We start from the raw sequence: 22252 nt of genomic DNA on the forward strand, positions 1-22252 counted from the left end.
ACTTAATGTAAGCAGAGTGTCAAGCTTCCCACTTGGCAGAGCTGTAAATCACAGCTCTCTAGACACTTAATTCCTTATTTGGGAATTAGCTTACTTGACAGAAGGCTCCTGGACATCACTTAGCAAGGTTTAGTCACCTCCAAAATGGATTACTGCAATGCATTCTACATGGGGCTGTCCCTGAAGAGCAACCTAGAGGTGCAACTGGTCCAGGTGGGCAGTCACAGGGGCATCTTAGTATACCCATGTTACCCCTTTGTTTTGTGAGCTGCACTGGCTTCTAATATACTTCCAGGTGTGATTAAAGATGCCTGTTGTCACCCATAAAGCCCTATTTGGGATTTGTTGTTTATTCGTTCAGTCGTTTCCAACTCTTTGTGACTTCATCGACCAGCCCACGCCAGAGCTTCCTGTCAGTAGTCAACACCCCCAGCTCCCCCAGGGATGAGTCCGTCACCTCTAGAATATCATCCATCCACCTTGCCCTTGGTTGGCCCCTCTTCCTTTTGCCTTCCACTTTCCCTAGTATCATCAACTTCTCCAGGGTGTCCTGTCTTCTCATTATGTGGCCAAAGTATTTCAGTTTTGCCTTTAATATCATTCCCTCAAGTGAGCAGTCTGGCTTTATTTCCTGGAGTATGGACTGGTTTGATCTTCTGGCAGTCCAAGGCACTCTCAGAATTTTCCTCCAACACCACAGTTCCAAAGCATCGATCTCAGCCTTCCTTATGGTCCAGCTCTCGCAGCCATATGTTACTATGGGGAACACCATTGCTTTAACTATGCGGATCTTTGTTGTCAGTGTAATGTCTCTGCTCTTAAGTATTTTATTGAGATTTGTCATCTCTCTCCTCCCAAGGATTAAACGTCTTCTGATTTCCTGACTGCAGTCAGCATCTGCAGTAATCTTTGCACCTAGAAATACAAAGTCTTTCACTGCCTCTACGTTTTCTCCCTCTATTTGCCAGTTATCAATCAAGCTGGGGTTATTTACAGGACAGCCTCTGTCCAATTGTCTCTACCCATCCCACAAGGTCCAACAGGAGAAGCATGCTACAAGTCCTGTTGGTTAAAGATTGTCATCAAGTGGGACCCAGAAATGGGCCTTTTTGCTTGCAGTACCAACTCTTTGGAACACCATGTCCCTGCCAGCTTTTAGGAAAGACTTAAAGACATGGTTATGTTCCCAGATGTGGGGGTGAGGAGATTGGTTTGAGGGTTTGAGATAGTGTAGCTTTTGTTGTTGTTGTGGGTGTGGCGGACACTTAGATATATCTGCTGTCGATTTGGGGATAAACATATTCTTGCTTAGGCTTATTTTTTTTAATGCATTGTTAGACACCCAGAGTTGCTGTGGGAAGATGGGGGGGGGTGTCATACAAAAAGGAAGGAAGGAAGGAAGGAAGGAAGGAAGGAAGGAAGGAAGGAAGGAAGGAAGGAAGATGAGCCTTTATTGCAGTCAAGTATGAAGCCATAAATACACAGAATGAATTTGCTTATAATCACTCAGGTCATGCTTCCACTCAGATGTCTCGGTCTCATGTATAGCTACCACTCATCTCTGCTGCCAAATACATGCTGGCCCTCCCCTATTCCAGTGGCCTATTTGTCTCCTGCTATATGCAGGAATCAAAGCTCTTATCTGTTTATTTCTTAAAAATCTGAGTACGCATCAAAATATCTAGGGTATGTGAGAAGATGGTGACTGACAGCTTTGGATTTGTTTTTCACTGTCCAGCTGGACAAACAACTATACAGATCTGTGCTCCAGCATTTAAATGATACACCTTTTTCTTCCCACATTTCTGAGTCAACAGATATTGGGGCTGTTCTGTTGACAGCCTTAGAACAGCAGTTCTTAAACTTGGGGTAATTTGAGCATATCCTGTGGGCAATGGAGCAATTTGCAATTGCTTGTTTGTGAATCCAGCATGGGACTGCAGTTGCTGAGATGCTTGTGTAAAACAACAGAGCCTGTTTTTTTGTGGGGGTAATGACATTATTCGAGACCAGGAAAAGGGATAATTGGGTCAAACAGTTTAAGAACCACTGCCCTAGACCTTCTTTGACATGATGGTTCTTGCTAGCTTGGAAGTCACTGGTTTCTGCTTCACCAGCTTCATTCCTTGCCCCACCTCCTTCCCTACTTCCTCCTCTCTCTCCCCTTCTGGGTCTGGAGATATCAGAGTGCTTGACCCCCTGCCCTCCTCCGTTTTTTCATTGGCTGGAACTGGAGAAATCTCTCCCCTTTTGGGTTTCTTTATCCTTCTCTTCTTCTAACACGAAACAGCAAGAATGGGAGGAATTTCGGTTTCTTCTGTTTGTTTATCAGGAACTCTCCCATTCTGGAACTCCCACTCTTGTCTTTGAGTGGGACCCTTGTGTCGTTGGTTATACAGAAGTCTCTGTGCCCCTCCTTCTCTCCAAACAAGCCTTCCTTCCTCTCAGAACCAGAACTGCTGGCAGGGACTGAAGCTTCCACCTATGGTCATTGTAGATGGAAGTCAACGGAGATGTGGTACCTGAACATTGCTGGCCTCCTCCCAAGAATGGGCAGTGTCTGGATAGCTCTTCTAATGAATCCACTATTCCTATAGGACCCTCCTCAACTGAGAACCTAAAATACATTCTGACTCGAATTCTTCTATCCCCACCTTTGATGGGGGCTAATGGGGTAGAAGTGTGCAAGGGGTATTTCAAGACCAAGAGGGAAAGGTAGAAAATGATTTTTCAATACAGCTGGAAACCACAGGTAAAAGGCCACAGGGCTGATCTGCGCAATTACAAGGAATTGTCCAGTGCTCTTGGCATTCTACCTCCTAGACAGGAGGGCGGAGGGGAGAAATCTGTAGAAGGCCTGATATGATCTCAGTAGTGAAAGCAGGGCCTTTCTGAAGATGTCGGTCAATGGAGTGCTTGTTAGAGGCCTTGGTGTCGATATTTAAGGAAATGCTGAGCAGAAAATAGGCCACTGGAATAGGGAAGGGCCAGCATGTATTTGGCAGCAGAGATGTATGGTAGCTATACGTGCCCTGAGACAGAGACATCTGAGTGGAAGCATGACCTGAGTTATTATAAACAAATTCAGCCATAGCTAAAAAAATAAATCAGGCCAGTTCTCATGGTGATAGTTTACATAGCAACAAAGGTTTTTGCTCTAAAGTGGCATTGTTCCATCTGACTGTTTCTCTCTTTTAAGAGCCTTCTTTTCAGGCAGTGGTGTCTTGCTTCTTCCCCAAATCTTACAAGGCACAGTCTCTTTCACCCTTCAGCATTATTTTGAGTTCTTTGACGATTGCATTAATCTTCTTGTTGCCCTTTCCAGGCAATGCTCCTATCTGGAGAGAAGAAATAAGAACTCTATAAATTAGGCTCTTAGAGTGCAGGTGCACAAGAGACATTAAGGACAGTATTGTGCTGACCACAAAAAGCAAAGAGAAAACAAAACTTACTAATATCCTTATTAAGGCAATGCCATATGCCAGCTGAAGGTTTCCAGACAGGGAGGTGAGTCTTGTTCAACTTTCTGGTGGGGTGTGAGAAGTCTCCAGTCCCACGGTTCAACAGTTCATCCTTCCAGTTTTTGGAAACATGGTGGCATACAGGTGTTAGAAAACTGTAGCAACTCTCTTTTGGGGTTCCAGGGGCACTGCCTTTGTGATGGAATGTGAGGGTGACCCTGGAGAACAGAGGGAAGAGATGCCACCTAGGGATTGATCAGATAAAAGGAAAGGGAGTCCAAGGGAGGGTAACAGTCTAAAGAAGAAACTTAGGAAAGACTGGCCCTGACCACTCAAGCAATAAATTGGGAGGGCAGGAGATCTGTACTTTCAGACTTGCAAGATTCTGTTAATGTATCCTTAGAATAAAGTAAATTAGTTCATCTAGTTGTGTTTTCTGCCTGGTTTACCTGGAAGGGCTGACAGCCCTTAGCATCCTGAAAATTTGTGGCCCAGAGAATGATTTGGTTCAGCAGTTATCACATCCTCAAACCTGCTCAGAAGGTTGAGCAGAATTGGCGGCTTTGCTCCATTATCACTGGCAGCCTCTTTGCTTGAGCGTTGCTTCCCTCTGCCCAGGTGGCATTTGCCAGGTGAATTCTCATTACCTTTACTGGTAGTTGCGGATTGTTTCCTCTGTGTCAGGCTAATCGGGGAAGATATTATCTCACCAGTAAGTGGGGAAGAAAGAGGGACAGGGGTTGTGGGAAGCAGTTCTGTCATACAGGTGATTAATTCATCAGTAGAATAATTGTGCCTTAATTTAGCTATTTTTCAGCTGCACAGAGGCCACTGATCTGCAGATCTAATAATTTCTAATAATGCCTAAACAATTTAATTTTCAGTCAGTAATTGTCGCTTGGCTAATTGCCTCTGCTTTTCCTCTTCCTCGTCCCCAGCTTTGACTGAAGGTTATGATGGCCCCCTGCATGAAAGTCAGCACGGCAGTTCGGTGCAGATCCGGAGGCGGAAGGCATCTGGAGATCTTTACTGGGCATATTCAGGTGAGTTGGGCCGGACAAGAAGCACACCACAGGAGAAAAGAACGGGGGCAACTTTGGAGGTAGCACATTGAACTGTGAAGTGTTTGCTTGATAGGGAACGACACATGCTGTCTTGAGGGCCAACTCTGCCATTAGGCAGAGCGAAATATTGCCTTAGGTAGCTGGTTTTGGATAGCCTGAAAGGGCAGCCAGTGATTAATTTGGTCTATTATTATTATTGCATTGATGCTGCTTGGGAAGCAGAGGCTTGTGGGATTTCTACCTCAGGTGCCAAGACAGTGTAAATAGCCTTTGATACCATGCAAGTGAAGTTCAGCTGCTTTGTGGGATTCTTGCTCATGTGCTCATCTCTTTCCTTTTCTTTTAGACCATTGTATTTCAGTTCACTACAGGTAGTCCTTGCTTAACGACTACAATTGGGACCAGAATTTTGGTTGCTAAGTGAACCAGTCATTAAGTGAATCCCACCTGATTTTACAACCTTTTTTGTGGCAGTCATTAAGTGAATCACCATGGGCATTAAGTGAACCAAGTGGTTATTAAGTGAATCACGCAGTTCCCCGTTGATTTTGCTTGCCAAAAGCTGACCAGGAAGGTCAAAAATGGCGATCATGTGTGCACAGGACACTGCGACGGTCATAAATGCAAAGAGCCCAAATTGTGACCACGGGGACACTGCAATGGTTGTAAGTGTGAGGACTGGTTGTAAGTCGTTTTTCAGCACCATTGTAAGTCTGAACAGTCACTAAATGAATGTTTGTTAAGCGAGGACAACTTGTAGTATTGCTAGTTACCGAGAAAGGCTTTTTGGTATTACTTCTCAGGTTATTTTTCCCCTTCTGCTGATTTTTATAACACTTGTAAAATGTTCGTAAAGTATTTTGACATTTGCCGTTCATTTTTTTGTCAGTGTGGCGTATCTTGATTGTGCTTTTGAAGGTCCTTGCCCTTTCCTCTTTACTCTTGGTGGATTATACTTAAAACAATTATATTCTGTGAAAGAGAATATTCTTTGTCCCTAATGGATTTTAAGTTCAGAGTGCCTTAGCTTTTTATCAATCAGTCTTGGTTTTCTCCATCATGCTTATTATATTACTGTCATTGTTATGCCTAACTATGGCCCTTTCAGACCATTATCCTTATAATGGGCTTGTGGTTGCAATTACTTGTAATGAAAAATGGGCTGAAAGGTAGGTAGGTAGGTAGGTAGGTAGGTAAATAAATAAATACCAATAGGCCTTTCATTCCATTTTTTAGTCACATACTGCTTCTGTGTTCTTTATTCTTTCAAGTCCCAGGGCATTAATATGTTATTACAGTTTAAATATGTTAACTATGTTGTTTTGGAATGGATCAGGTACTGTAAGAAACTGTATCAGGAGTAGGCAGCCTGAGGCTATCCACATATTTTGGACAATACCTCCCATTGGTTGTACCGATCATGGCTAACAAGAACTGTAAACCAAAATGTTGGCAGGCCAGCAGGTTGTATACTTCTGATCTATATGGTGCTACTTTTCTTTAACCACACAGAATTGCTGTATTTGCTGCTGTGTAGAATTAAAAACTGATGTTGTTCTTATGGATGAAATAGACAAGGTGAGTGTGGTGAGAGTATCAGAGGTTGCAAAGATTTGCTGAGGAATTCCATCCTTCTTCCAAGGTCCTATTATGCTACATAGTTTGCTGAGAGCATAATTTGTTTTAAGTGAAACTGTTTGCTTTTTGGTCAAGAGAACTAGGAAATTGGGACAGAAATGCAAAATAATCCGAGCCGTTTCTAGACCATCTCAAATATACCAATAGTTAGGATGCAACATTCTGATGTGTAGCAGGTGGCAGTCTTGTTTGAGTTTGGAAGCAGAATTTGGAAGCAGAGCAAGGTTAGGCTTGGGTGCGAGATTAATAAGATATTCTAGAACTGGAAAGTTGAAAAACATCCCAGGAGAAAGCAGGGGCAAGACAACTGCAGAGCTGACACCCTATACAGTCCTCGTTTAGTGACTGCAATTGGTTCGGGCAAAATAGTCACTAAACAGCATGGTCGCTAAGCAAACCACATGGCTGGTTGCTGCTGTGTCATTCAGATAAATTTCTCTCTTACAATGTCCTGTGCCTGACCCTTTTCTTTCCCCCTTTTTTACCTCCTCACAGGGCAGAGAGATTGCGTAAACAAGCTATCCTGAGCTGCTTTTCCCTAAAAAGTGCTGACTGCAAGCTCTGTGACCTTAATTAGTTGATTAGAACCCTCCTGTCCACTGGTGACTGACCAGACCTTAGTCAGTTTTACACTGAAGGCTTTTGTTATCATAAATGCCTCATTGGTCAGAAAATATTTTTTTTAATTACTGTTTATTATTGTTGTATTTGTGAATGGTCACTATCCGAGGCAGCTCCTAAACGAGGACTACCTAGTTACCAGGAGCTGAACTTCACTCAGAGCATCTTTACCTTTAATTTCATGGCAAGATCAGCAAAAGCCTTCCGCCAGACTTGCTTCTCCTTTTCAGCGTGATAATTTTGAAAGCTGCTTAGTTAATAATAACTTCCCAGTATATCCAAAAAGGAAAGAGTAGTTATTAGGTTTAGTTCAACATTTATTGGTTCAAATGTAAGGGAAGAGTGTTGTGAATTTACTGAAGAATCTTCAGTTGTACTTGCTGAGGAAGGAAGAGTGGGGCATATTTGTGCCCATCTTATTAAACAGAGAGAGGTTACATCTGAACTGAGTTGGTGCATAATTAAGGAAATGATATAAATCTTTTATTCATTTGTGAGACCGTTGTTACATACTTGGCATATTTGAATGCTTGTTCTTAATACATCAGTAAAGTATATTTGGCATCTTGTAGTGACAGTTTTTAAAAAAAGATTTCATTCCACCATCAACAAAGGAAATGGATAAATAGGACAGTATTTTATATTCTTATCTCTATGCCTTAAAACAACATATTTGGTAATTATGTTATAGTTTATATAATCTTGTTTTAACCTGTCTTAAAAATTATACCTTACTGAAGACCAATTATCAAAGCAGTTCACAAAAAGCTAATAATGCTAAAATAAGAATTATAAAAACTCACTCTCTACATATATATGTACATACGTACATATATACCAGCCTTAAATGTAGCATAATACTGATCACCCTATAAAGTAACAGAATCAGCTGTCTGACACATTTCAAAATAAAAATTTTAAGCTCATCTAAAAAAAAGGTTGTGAAAGCGTTTATTAGGTATTCCAAGAATGACTTGGACTTCAGGGCTTTAAAAATTAATGCAAGCATGAACAATTGAGCTTGGAAACAAATTGCTAACTAATGCAAGTTGATACAAGACTGGTGTAGCTTTCTTCCTACAAGCATTCTGGCAGGGACTTTCTACTAATTGCCAATGGTGAAAGTTGTACAGCTAGTCCTTGTCTAGCAATTGCCTCATACAGCAACCTTTTGCAGTTATAACGGTGATGAAAAGTAACTTTGCAACCAATCCTTGCATTTACGACCTTCACAGGTCTGTAGAGCAAAGGATCAATCAATCAATTTTATTTCCGTCATAGACCAGCATAACAAAGGAAAACTAAAGTACGACTGTAAGCACTGTCATGGTTTCACTTAGCGGCCGCTTCGCTTAACAACTGAGTTGCTGGTCCCAATTGTGGTTGCTAAACGAGGACTTATATGAACAGAGAGACCATGCAAGTGCAGAGTTTTGGATGATGCCAGAGTAGAAATAAGTCCAGAGGGAAGAGATAAGGAGTTTTAGAAAAAAAGATGGAAAAGGGTTGTCCTAACCACTTCGGAACTTAGCCACATCCTCCCCAAGAGGTAGTCTAGCACAGATTATCTCTGAAGGAATGCAAAGCTCATGGAAAAAAAGGTTCCCCATTGTTTGTGTAAAATCAGTTTGTGATAGATTTTCTGAGATATTTAGAAATAAGTTTAATATCTCTGGGACCTCTAGCAACCTTGGCTAATGTCAAGAAAGGTAAGCAGAGCTAGATATGTCTGATTAGCACTGGTGGATTATTAGAAAATGCCAGGAATATAGGCTAGAGTGGGAAAACACAAAAAACATCCCTATAGAAGACACTAGCAAACCACTTCTGCGTCGTTGCTAAGAAAACCATTTGGATGTGAAATGAGCTTTGCTTGAGGGAATCTTCTTTTTTTAGAAATAAGGAATCACAATATATCCATCAGACATGGAAAGACTGAATAGACAGAAAGGAAGGATCGGACTTCTATAAAGTTCTAATGAAGACGTATCCATTATGTAAAGCATTACCTTGAGAATGTTACAGAATGTTTTTACTGCAACGTTAGTATAGAACATTTTCTATTTGTGTTCTCCTTAAAAAGTACTGTTTTAGAATACCAATTTGATTTTATGTTTTTCTTTGATAACTGAAATTTTAATTTTACTTACAAGTTGTCTTCTAAATGGAGTATATACCGTATAAAGAGAGAGAGATCAAAGTCTGCTAGACCAGTGTGAACCGCTCCACAAACTGAATGCTTTGCTTAGCACTGTGCCTTTTTAGGAGTTTCAAGCAGCATGGGGCACAAACAGATCTGATTAGTGCCTGTTGATCTGGAATAACTGTTCCTTCTGCTGTTCCATCTTGTACAATACATACCACACTTCAACATTAGACATACAATGAAAGTTAGCAGGGACCGTGGTGGCCATTGTTTAACTGTGCTGACTGAGTGCTCTGGGATGAAATCTCAAGTGAGTTCAAGGGGTAATGAATCCACTTTCAATTATATTCTGTGTGTTGTATAACAAAATGAAGTACGGTGTAGGTAGTAGTTGGAGTTTTGCTTCAGGAACCAACATGTCTTCAGCAAACTATGCAAGCAAGAAAGCAAAACTCAAAATAGAATGAATTTGATTCCTTTTGGAAGGGAAGGAATACAAACTCACTTGCTACTTGCTCAGTTGCACCTTCATTTTACTTTCAGTTTAGGTCAGGGTTTCTCAACCAGGGTTCCGTGGCACCCTTGGGTTCCGCGAGAGGTCACTAGGGGTTCCCTGGGAGATCACGATTTATTTTAAAAAATATTTCAAATTCGGACAACTTCACATTAAAGAACTAAGTTTCATTCTTTATTTTTAGTTTAAGAACATTGTCAGTGCATCTATACAGGCCTACCCATGAAACAAATGTAATAGTTTTGTAACTTCTGGCCTATATTTGAGCCTGAATGTGCAGGGGTTCCCCGAGGCCTGAAAAATATTTCAAGGGTTCCTCCAGGGTCAAGAGGTTGAGAAAGGCTGGTTTAGGTATACCACACATCAGCTTTCCCCACTGGTTTATTGAGAAAGATCTTGCTAGAATTTTGATTATTGGCTTTTGATTAAGGAACCTGTAGAAATTTAGTCAAGGTCTGCCCTACCTTTCAAACTTACAAGTTTGTCTCACCAGCCATTGAGTGTGTCCTGCCATCATCCTGCTCACTTTATCTTCTTTATTTATTCATGTTAAGTTTCCTAAACGAAGGAATCTATGCCTGTATTATGAATCTGATTGTCTAAAAAAATCTTGCTTCCATGTTGCATGTTAAGTAACATATGACAGTTAATGAGGGTGGCCAGACAATGGGAAAAATTAGGAAAAATCTATACTACACTTGCATAAATTCTGTGGAAATGAGTAAGTTGTTAAATGTACTTCACTCTTCCTTGGAACTGTGCCCATTGTCAAAATAAATCTGTATTACTTCTTAAATATGTCTTGCTTTTCAAAATTATACAGTGAATCAAAAGCCACAATTTAAGTTAATAAACAGTTGATTCATTATCAGAATGAAAATGGAATCTTAAATAATGAATGTCATGTTTATTTAGCTGTTATTACTGAAAACATGTTTGGAAGATTCATGTCATCTTTTTTAAAGGAAAAATGGCTATAACAAAGGATTTAATCATTTATTTCAAAATTGTTTTAAATGGTTTGTAATTCTGGATGTTTTATTGCTGTTTGGAGCTGCATATTATTAACTTTTTATTTGGGTAGGATTTTTCTGTTTCAGCATTTAAACTTAATTTTAAATTTTACTTCATAACTGCATCCCTCCTCCCATCTCATACAGAAAGGACTTGTCTGTTATTCCTTTAGAAATCTGAAATTGTGCTAGATAATTTTAAATATCTGTGCTGTTCGTTTGCCTGTTGACTAGTCCAGATTCTGTACAGCATGGGAAAAAAAGGCAGTTCTCTTTGTTTCACAAAGCATTGGTAGTGAACTCTTTTGTTTTTTAATCAAGTGTGGTTCCACTTGTTTAGTGTTATCTAATTGCAACCCTATTCATTACTTACTATTGTTGATTTTTTAAAAATGGGAATAATGCTCGAAGCAGGAGAGAGATGTTTATCAGTTCTTGCAAAGGAAACAAGACACACAATTTATTACATTATCCAGGTGTCGGGAAAGAGCAGCAGCTTGAAATGGCCTTCATAAAAATGACAGTGATCACTTTGTAATAATGATAGCATTCAAACAGCATAATCATTCTAATGGAAACATTTTAACTATTGTTAGAATTGTTGCATGTGGTTCAGATGTCACTCTACACCACTGTCTTTCCCCATGGGAGATGTGAACGAGGTGCATAAAACCTAGGCAATGTTTTAATTCAAATATTGGTCTTGCATTGGCTAGGAAAAGAATTAGATGTTTAAATTAAATTAAATTAAATTAAATTAAACTGATACTTTTAAAAGGATGCTTTCAGTGATGATCTGTATCTTGAATAGAAAGTCCCTCATTCTAGCAATGCTGGTAACATGTTCTCAGCATTCCAACATAACCTGGAAAAGGTTGGGAGCTCCTAACTAAATTGGTTTCTTTCCCATGGCTATTAAGTGTTATATTTATGTTACTTTAAAAAAAAGAAGAGGGGGGATAAAGACTCCATCAAGTCAAGTTTGGCTCCTTAGGACTTCATGAATACAATGATTGAGGATGTTCTGACATGAAAGTGGTTTGCAACAGACTTCTTCTGGAATGATTTTCCATTTTGTGAACTAGCCTACACCTTCTATGGTATAGGGACCTTCCTCTCCAACTACTAACTGAGCCTCAACAGATATTTCCAAGCCCAGATCATGTCAGCCTGATGCTACCACCTTCTGTGACAACAAAGTTGATAACCATCAAGGAAAAATAACATTGCAAAGTGTATGGTTGGAGGAAAGACTCTTAATTACTATATATTGGCCTAAAAATAGAAATACCTTCTCTTCTACCATCACTCTCCATGTTCTTCATTTCCATGAGGGATTTTCAGCACGCTGAGATGAAGTTAGCAGCTGTCCTTCTTCTATCTGTATTTTCAGCTTCTGGTAGGACCTTGATTTTCTTTTCTTAGAATATCCACTCATGAAATCTATCTTTGGAAAATGAGGAAGTTTCATAGAACGGGCAAGCGAGCCTCTAGAAGAAAGGTTACAAAACAATGGAAAATCCATCCATCTGTGATGGAATGTCTCCCTGAGGAGGGAGGTGGTGTGATGGAGCTGGGAGAGGGGAGAGGAGAGAGCATTCCAGACTGATAAAAGAAGTCACAGCCTGCTTAGCGTGGAAAGTGGGGAGGGGGGGGGCGAAGAAGAAGGTCAGGCTGGCATCGTCTTAGATTCCCAAGGGTACTTTTTCCTTTAACTCAGAAAAGGAACCTTTAATCTGGCAAGGTTCTGTGTCTGGTAGAAGCAATAAAGAACTAGAGTTAGAATTTCGACTCAGTGTTGTTTCTTCGCCGATTGCCCTGACGCCATCCACCCATCTGTCCATCTGTCTGTCCATCCATTGCACCTTTGAAATAATAACTGGGCAAGTGCTAAGTGCTAAGATGAATGAATAGCTAAACAGACCTTTCATCCCTCCTCTTTTGTATTTTTTAAAAACTGTTTTAAGTGAACTAGACCAGTTGGGAGCAAAATAGAGCCATCAAATATTTCTGCACATCAGTAGGAATAGTGAAGAAGAAGCACAACTGTACAGTCAAGAACCACTGTCAATAAAGGTATTTCCTGTCACTGGAGATGGTGATCTGTATAGTGATAAGTTGAACAAACTAAAGGTGGGGAAACTGAATGCATGGAAGGACTTCCCAGTTATCATTATCTATACTGGTGATCAAAGAAAGAAATATTAACCAAATAACTTTATATTTGATGTATCATTCAGAGAATAATGTGTGAAACAGCTCTCTATCCACCAGTCCAAATATTGTTTGAACTGGTAACTATTTGAAGATTAGTGTTTTAAAGCAAAATCCAGTAATGAAGTATTCCTCCCTACTAAACTAATTATGAGAGTTTGCTGTCTGAGAATCTGTACTGATTTAGAAAAAGGACCCTACATTTGTTTTTCAGGACTGTAATACTTTTAGCTATTTTAACATTCCAAAATACTTTTCAGAAATAAATAGCAATACATTAAGTTTGTGGACATATGAAATACCACATGAGAATCAACCAACAGACCAATGTGATCTTGGTGATCTGGTGTTGTAACCTGTAGGCCCAATTTTTAACATTACACACACTATCTTCTTAGGCAACAATAGACTTCAGAATAGAATACTGATGGTTCTTTGAGGGTTGCATTTAGAGTTCAGAAGCTCCCTTTGGGATGATGGACAGTTATAGTATGTCTGGTTATATCCACTGACCCAGGAACAGAAGAGATTAACTCAAGGGAGCTGAGTGAAAACGCAGTATAATAAGCTATGATGTTTTGCCTTTGGACAAAGCTGGATAATATGATACTGTGGAGCTTGATTGATCATGGTTCAGAATAGGATACTGAAAATAATCATCTGACCTTTAAAAAGATAATAAATTTGACACCAATTTGCATGTACTTATATGTATAAATAAATTGTAAGAGTGACAAAGCTTATAAAAATTGCAGTTAATATTGTTGTTAAAATTGAATGCTTTATGAACAATCTATGATTTTTTTCCATTTTTAATTCTCATGAAAAAAGTCCTTTATAAGTGTCTAACCAACAAGCAGCTTTCTGATGGCACCACCTTTTCTTAGGACTCATATATTGATTGATTGATTGATTGATTAAGTGCTTAATTAATTGAGTGCCATTGGGTTAGGTCTGACTCTTGGTGACTATGAACAAATGCTAGCCATCTTGATCTGACCCTGAGAGTAATCTATAGCTCTTCCAAGGACTTTCCTGTTATCTACTTGATCCTGCTCATCCACCTTATCCAATGTTTACATTTCTTCTACTTCCCTCAACCTTGCCAAGGATAGTTGCTATTTTTCTAGTTCATCTTTTAGTCCTGTCATAATCCTGAAATATGTGAGTTTCTGTCTGCCGATTATCACCTCAAGGGAGCAGTCAGTCTTTATTTGGTCCAGGACCAATAATTTTGTTCTTCTTGGAGTCCATGTAAGCCTCCACAAATCATTCATTCTAGGGTGTTTATCTCCATCTTATCCCACTATGATTATATCCTGTTTAGTGAAATTGCAGAGATATTGGCTTTTTGTCAGTAATGCTTTTCAAGCGCCCTCTCCCCAAAGGTTAAGTTCTTCAAATTCAGATACAAATTGTAATAATACATATTATGTGGCAGTGTAACCTGGAATTGGAGTATTATCTCTATTTGCATTCATCTTCCCCTTTTACATCTCCAATTGCAGGGCAAATAACAAGTGAGAGAAGCTTTAGTTTCAGTTGTAAATGTCAGGTTTCTTCCTATCTTAAAGATTTGTTCTAGTGGGGAGCATTACAAATTGATAAAATCCTCAGTCATCAAGGTCAGTTACTTAGTATGAAAATGTATAGGTGGGACTAGGTGAAGAATACCACCACCAACTCTAAGGGATCACATAACATTTACACAGGGATAAGCAAAGAATTAAAGATCTATTTAGAGTAGGGACTTGGAACTTTTTTTCTATAGAGGAGGAAACTGCAGAGAAACCCAACCAAATTTCCAGGATAGAGAATTCTTTCCACAATACTAAATTCTTCTTCTTTTATTGTTAATGTAGAACAGCAAATCTCTCTGATAGTAATTTCATTTTTTTTTCTTTGAGAATTTTGCACTGTAGAATGAATGGTACTTAGAAAGATATTCTTGCTTCTTGACCTCAAATATCATTGCAGGAACTAATGATATACTCTTGCCTCAGTGGTGGACATGCAAAGCTGGAGAGCCCAAGAGTTAGTAAGATTAGCACTCATTTTAATAGCAAATTGAACATACTGTGTTGCCTGCTATTCATCTGCACACGAAAGCTGATCATAATATCTTTTCCCATTAGTTCTTTATATGAAATGTCTGCTTTCCTATAAAGGCATTGGATAAAGTTGACCATAGCCTCCTCCTATATAACATGGAACAATATGGGATGGAGTGTCCTCCTACCAGATGGATTCTCAGTTGGTTGAAAAACTGTACCCAATGTGTGGTCCTTAATGAATCTATGTCTAGATCAGTGTTTTTCAACCTTGGCAACTTTAAGATGTGTGGACTTCAACTCCCAAAATTCCCCAGACAGTCTTGCTGGCTAGGGAATTCTGGGGATTGAAGTTCACACATCTTAAAGTTGCTAAGGTTGAGAAACTGGTCTAGATGGAGAGAGGTATTCAGTGGGGTGCCTCAGGGTTCTGCCCTGAGTTCAGTCCTCTTCAACATTTTAATAAGTGCCTTAGATAAGGGGATAGAAGGGATGCTTAGCAAATTTTCAGATGATACAAAGCTGGGGGGCAGGCAGGAATCAGATGTACAGTACTAGTACACAATAGGTGGTATCTAACTCAACAGTAGTACTTCTGAGAAAGTTCTGGATGGCCTGGTAACCATAGATTAAACAAGATTGTGGGAAGTAATACTTCTGCTCTATGCTGCATTGGTCAGACTGCACCTGGAATATTGTGTCCAGTTTTGATCGCCCCAATCAATACAAGAAGAATGCTGAAGAATTGGAAAGAGTGCAGAGAAGGGCAACAAAGATGATGAGTCTCTTGGAGGTTAAATCTTATGAAGAATGAAGAACTGGATATGTTTAGCTTGGAGAAGGCTAATTGGAGACAGTAATAGCAATCTTCCAATACTTGAAGGGCTGCCACAGGGAAGAAGGTATGGATATATTCTCTGTAGTGCCTAGTGTAGAACAAGAACCAGCTTCACAGAAGAGATCCAAACTTGAAATAAGGAGTAATTTCTTCACCATGACAGCTGTTAAGCAGTGGAACAGTCTGCCTTCTGGAGTCATGGATGCTCCATTACCGGAGGTTTTCAAGCAGGCAGTTGTTTGTCTAGAATGGTCTGAGGATTCCTGTACCGGGAAGGGGGTTGGACTAGAAGATCTCCAAAATCCCTTCCAACCTGGGATTCTATTATTCCCTTTCCTGTTCCTTCCTGGCAAATAAGCCAGCAACCCAGTAATAACAAAGAGAATGGTACCTCTGAGGATGCAGAATAACACAGACAAGGTGATTGTGTTGGGCAAGAAAGTTGCTTTCGTACAACTGACAAGGGACTTCTAATTCTCCAGCACCAGCCCTATACTGAGTACTACTTACGTTTTTGTCTATTCTTACTGTTACTCTGAGACCAGAGTCTCAATTGGTTGGGGTGGTCTACAGAAATGATCAGCAAAAAGTGAGCTATAGAACTCACTGATTGGGGGCAGAGCCCCACGAACTGATGGAGGCATGGGGTACAGAGCTACAATAGATACTTAAAAAACAGATGCAGATACAACATAAATACATGGTTAGAGTAAAGTTTTACTAAATGGGCTATATAGAACCGGTTTGTGATTCTGACTTGGGGGAATCAAGAAAGTAGATGACCTGGTCTGGATACAGTGCTAAACTGCCGTCACTTGCAGAACTGATAGTTCATTGACCGTTCTCTTAATTGGACAGTGGATTAACTTCTGGGTTTGGGGTTTTTCCCCCTAATTTAAATAATTACAATAGTCATTTGGTGCTTTGGGCTTTCATGATGATGACCTTTCTTATTTGTGAAGGTAACTGTTTTATTCTGTTTGTCTGGCTAATTCATCTGCTTAATTTCTCAGTGACACATATATAACTTTTATTAACTGAAGTGTCTCAATGTCTTAAATCTTTAATGCCTTACTCAGGATAACACTGCTTTCTGCATTTTAAGTAACTGAATGGATAAAGATCTCTGTGTTTCTTTAAGGCCATGTGTGAAGTACATGACTAATGCTTCTGACGAACAAAAATTTATTGCTGCAAGAATGTATACAGGTCCTCATTGCTGTGTTAAACAGTGTTAGATACATATGAAATGCTCAGTCAGAATATCCTGCGATAGGTACATTTTGGGCAGAAATGAAATGTTTTCATTTTGCTTGTGATAGAAAACAATGGGAACTCCCTAGCTTTGCACCCATGAGCCACACAAATGGGAGATGAAATGTCTGCCTTTACTTTTATTGGCCACTCGGCTTGCATAAACATTGGTTGAAGTGACATTTTTAAAACTCTCAAATATTCTTCAGAGGAAACAATTTCCTTGCTATATTATTATTAGTACACATATGCTTAGTTCATGCATAACTACACACCTTTGCATTTATCTTCTTTTGTTTGCTCTTCCATGCTTCCTTGAGTAGCAAGACTATTGCCTCCAGAAGAAAGCACCTCATCATTTACATACACCACCCACGTGACCTCTAACTCCTTCACAGAGAAGATTTAAAAAAAAAATACTGTAATTTACCAAGTAGGCTGGCAGTCTTCTGTCTGGCTATGTATTTAACTGCTGCTTAATCACCCATCTGGTAAGAATAGCAAAAGGACATATTTGGGTAGATTGTAAAAAGTTGGGCAGAGTGGGGAGAAAAACCACCCCAGTCATAAGACACAAAACAATAGCTCAGTTGGAACAGCTGGAAAACAGAGAACACAACACTGCTTAGTATGGAAAATTTTGTTCTGAACTTGAAAGAAAACTCTTAGAATATGGAGGTTGCATCTCTCAAAACTTCTGTCAATGAAATGTTTTGTGCATTCCTAAGTGCACTTAAAAAAGTACATTTAAAAATGCCTATTTTGTAAAATCCATAAAGTGTAAATACTGCTTTTGCACAAAATCCCCAGACCTATTAGCTGGCACATGGCAAGCTTGATCAACCTCAGAGAATCAACGTTGCAAGCAAATTTCATCCAGTTCTGCTATAAAATAAAAGTTACCAATGTTGTAAAAACAATAGCCCCAAATTAAAGACATACAGAACAGGATCCTCTGCACCTATTGGTCTAAAATTTAGTAGGTGTAATCTAATAAAATGTTTTTGTTCCTGCAAGTATCATCCAGTTATATTAAATGTCATCCAATTATGTCAAAAAGTTGTAGCTGTTGGTTTGCCATTTATAGTTTCTTTCTTGGTCTGTTGATGAAAAGCCCAAACTGGATTTTTCTGCTGCTGTCCAGGTGTTCTGGACTATATGCAAGAGGTTTTGGGTTTTTTAGCTTAGTAACTAAAGTTTAAACTGTTAAGTTTTAATGATTAAGAATAGATTCATATCTGTATGTATGTCTGGAATGGTGAAAAAAGAAGAATAAATACCATGGTTTTAAATATCCTAGTGCAAGGGTATCTACAGGGGTGGGATGGCTTAAGATATTTTACATCTCTGGTAGATCTATACTACATATCAAGAAACAAATCTTAAAAACAAATAATATTTTACAACTTTATGCCTAAAAGAACTTTACTATTTCTTGTTTACCAAGTCCCCCACAATACTGATCTGCGAAGTATATGGTTTAAAAATTCTACATGTACTTAAGAAGTGAATATACAAATTAATATTATAGTATATTCCGGGTGAGATGGAGAACAGATTTATGAATTTAGTAGGAAAGAACAGGGGGTGGCTAGAGAAATCCAGTCTTCCGATTTTTTCCCCCCAAACAGAAGGTAATACATATTTCTGTGTGCAGTAAATAAATAAAAGAATGCAAAAGTTTCAAGTTCAAGACTGCTATTCTGACCTCACAATAAGTTTTCTGACACAACTCCAACCTTGAAAGAAGTATTCTGAGCTTGAAACAATCCTGTTGGGAGACTGAAATGGATGTTTTGTGCTTGGGGCACATATGACAAGGTTAGAACTGTGTCAATCTACTTCCAGCATGGTTGGAAAAAGGCTCAAAAATATTTTGGATGCACTTCTGCCAGTGTGCTTTTTTTCTGTTGGTGGCAGGTTTTTGGAAGGGGGTTCTTGAAGACATTTGAACAATTTCTAGGATGACCCACCCGTTCTCTGTTATAGAACTTTGATAGTTTTGTGGTGCTATTAATTCTGAGTTTTGAAAGCAATCTTTTGATTCTACGCATCTGGAAAAGTGGATTTTTTTTATAACAAAGCAGTGCCATTCCTTAAGAAAAGAAAAAAAGGGGTGGGGGGGGGAGAGAAAAAAAAGCCAGTTATGTTGTATTACTTCTAAGAATTTTGCAGAACAATTTCCAGATCAAGACATAGGGCTTTTAGATGTTTGGTTTACTTCTGAAATGGTGGGAAGAATTGGCAGGTTCTAAAGGGAATGGTAGATGACTTTCAGATACACAGAGGTGGAATTAAGCAATGCTCCATGGTACATTGTGTGAGTTAAGGCTGGTTACCTTGGTGATTGCAGTTTAGATGTTCAGAGCGAAGTAACAGCTCCCTTTTGCCATCAGGAGTAGGTTGAGGAGCAGTAAGTTCTCCTCACTGTGTTTGTTATGGAGTGGAGAATAAATGTATTCTCTTTAGTTTGGCAAACAAGAAGGAGTTTATGTCCAGGTAATTGCTGTGCCTCTGTGAGGGTAGAATATGGACAGATGCTAACTTATGTAGAGAAGTTCCCTCAATTTTAATACACACCAAAATATTAGGAATAGGTTAGGGGGTATACCTCGTCCTAGTTTTTTAACTGATAGCAGGGATTACAGTGTCTTGGGAAACATTCCCTCAGCTTTAACTGTCTTTGTCATCTCTTACAGTCTTCTCTCTCTCTCTTTGTGGTGCTGTCTTTAGACATTTTTAAAGACTTCTTGGAAGTCATGCTTGGCCTAAAGTATGGCAGCTAGGGTTTTGATGCAGTAGTCCACAGTTTGTTTCTGCAGCAATTTAAGGCACTGGTTATGAAACTTAAAGGCCAAATTGGCTTGAAATCAAAGAACTGAAAAGATTAAATCTATCTGGTCTTCGTGAACCTTCCATCTCACCTTACCCTCATGCCTAAACCCAAACTGGTTCTGAGGAATCTACTCCTTAGCAAGTGAAGCTGATCTGACTGTGCTTCAGTTTTCAAATGTAAGGCCTAGTTTTTCTCATGGCTTTTGCTTTGGACTTCTCTTTCTTCTCCATTGTTTCTTTAAATATGGTATTTTTTCATCTTGGTTTTAAATGGATAAATAGAAATAATTGAAAAAAACAAGACAGAACATTCAGTTCTTTGTAACACTAGCACTGTGGATTTCAGATTGTTAGTCACTGCAAGCAGAGTTTCATCTTTGATGTGAGCAAATGTCCTTTCCTTCAAAACAAGCATTTTAGAAGAAAAACATAGTTCTGCATTCTCTGTGAAAAGTGTCTCAGTTTCAAATCCTATTAGACAAAAAGTTCAGTATTATCAGGGGAAGGAAAGTGATGGGTCTTAAAGACTTGTGAAAACTTACTGGTAAATATCCTTTGGAGAAATACCTCACCAGTGTTTACTAGATTAGTTTCCAGTTAGTATAGTTACAATTCATATCCCAACGGTGTGAATAGACACAGCTATGATGTAAACATGGCAACATAAGAGAAAATAAGGTTCCATAAACCAAAGGATGGTTAGCTTCTTCTTCAGAGAAGCTTTAAAATATTTTTGCATCTGAGAATAATGTATATACAGTCAGTACGTACCATGTCCTCTCAAAAATATTGACTTTTTTCACTTAAGACAAATTTCTCTGGGAGTTTATAACCATATTATATAGAAAATAATTCTGTGTATTTTTATTATTTGTTTAATACAGTCATATCTGCAAAAATCTAAGGAGTTGATGCAAGTAAACATTCAAGCAGCAGAGAATAAGATCAGTATAATCACATTTTAAAAATATTAAAAAATAATAAAAGGCCTGAGAGAATTGGGCCAGAACGAGAACATCCCAGAAATTTTAGATATTTATCATGTCAGAAAACCTCAGATATCAGTGAAACCTACACTAATTATCCAAAGCAAGTATTCTTGATTATGTGTGCAAGGTAAGTTCTTGACATTTGTCAGGGCTCAGGGTCTTGGTTCCATGCAATTATTGACAAATCTTGTAAAATGTTGGTGCATTATGGTAATTGTTTGGATTAGGAGGATGGAAGTTGAGCGGAGGAGCTCTAATCCATTGAGTGTTGGTTCAACAGCCTTCCCCAAACTGATATCCTTGAAATGTTTAACTCCCATAATGGGGAGATCTGTCCTACAACATAGAAAACTTGAACCAATTCAAAAATAATCAGTATTATTAATAATGTGTATCGTGCTGCATTAAGCACAGAACAATAACAGGAAATTACATAGCTGCCTGCAGCTTGCAACCCAGAAATAATTAAGGAATAACAAAAGGATATTTGCAGGGAGAGGGAAGCAAAGACAGAAACTTTCATTATGGCTCCAGTTTTTCCTAGAATGACTTCCCAGGGAAAGCAGACGTTAACAAAAAAAGAGGGTGGTGAGGATGTTCTGTTGTGGGGAAGGTATTCTCTCTCTCTTTTCTTAACCATATGTTTCCTATTTCCTGTCTTGTTTTCTATAGATAAAATATGTACATACCAAATCAGACAAATTGTGTCAGCACTAGGTTTGCCTTCACAGAATTTTTGGCAAACTGAATTTAAGCAATGAATCCAAAATTTCATTTATAGACTATCCTAATAAGAGGTAACCATGGTTCTTTCAATTTCAGAGATGACTGGACAGTCTGATTTATAATGCAAGGAAAGAAATGAGAAATCAGTGTGCAAGAGAAGAGAATGAAGGCTGCATTGTGTCTCTTTTGGGTTTTTTTTTTAGACACTCATGGATTGCTTTCTTCCATATCTTCCAGTCATGTTTTCCTACCGGGGGAATTCGACTTGAAAAATCTAGGTTTTCATAAAGTTGTTTACATCAAATGCTTTGAGTGTGATGGTGGTGATGGTCTTTTAGGACAGTTGAACATGTTTTGCTTTTAAATAACTGAAATCTAACACAGCTCTAAGATATTCTTTTTTATTTGTCAAAAATGCACTTCAGTGGATTAGTCAGCAGTTGTTGTTGTTTTAAATGTAATTATGCATCACATTTTAAAATGAAAGTTAAAGCTTTTTAATAGCGTATGGATCTATGAACTGGGGCATGGAATGCTGTGATTTGAAATATAGCAAATGATGGATGATAGCTGTGTCTGCCATTGTGTGAAATATGGAAGTGTAAATACTTCATGCTGATCATCCAGATAAGTAATCAAGGAATGGACAGGTAGTTAATGCATTGTCAGAGAATTCAACTTTCACGGTTTAATTTTTAAAAATCACAACTCATGGATGTGGATATGCTTATGTTTATATTGTTTGGCACTTGTTTGTACTATTGCTGTCAGCACTAGAAAGAGGGAGGGAGGGAATATAGAACCTGTCCTATTTCCATGCCTCAGGGTTATGGTTGTACCTCCTTTTACTAGATCACAGTCTAAAAGAGAACAGTAAGATTTTTGCAG

General features: G+C 38.8%; 1 protein-coding gene across 7 annotated transcripts in view; it reads left to right on the forward strand.

Moving 5' to 3' along the window:
• PTPRG (protein tyrosine phosphatase receptor type G) overlaps positions 1 to 22252 on the forward strand; it is a 655485-nt gene that overhangs the window by 163013 nt on the left and 470220 nt on the right. For all 7 annotated transcript variants that reach the window (XM_063291516.1, XM_063291515.1, XM_063291518.1 and 4 more), the window contains exon 2: positions 4400 to 4504. In XM_063291516.1, coding sequence (XP_063147586.1) covers positions 4400 to 4504 — 105 coding nt within the window. The remainder of the gene's footprint in view (positions 1 to 4399; positions 4505 to 22252) is intronic.

The sequence above is a fragment of the Candoia aspera genome, chromosome 2 (genome assembly GCF_035149785.1).
Source record: "Candoia aspera isolate rCanAsp1 chromosome 2, rCanAsp1.hap2, whole genome shotgun sequence".
Lineage (NCBI taxonomy): Eukaryota > Metazoa > Chordata > Lepidosauria > Squamata > Boidae > Candoia > Candoia aspera.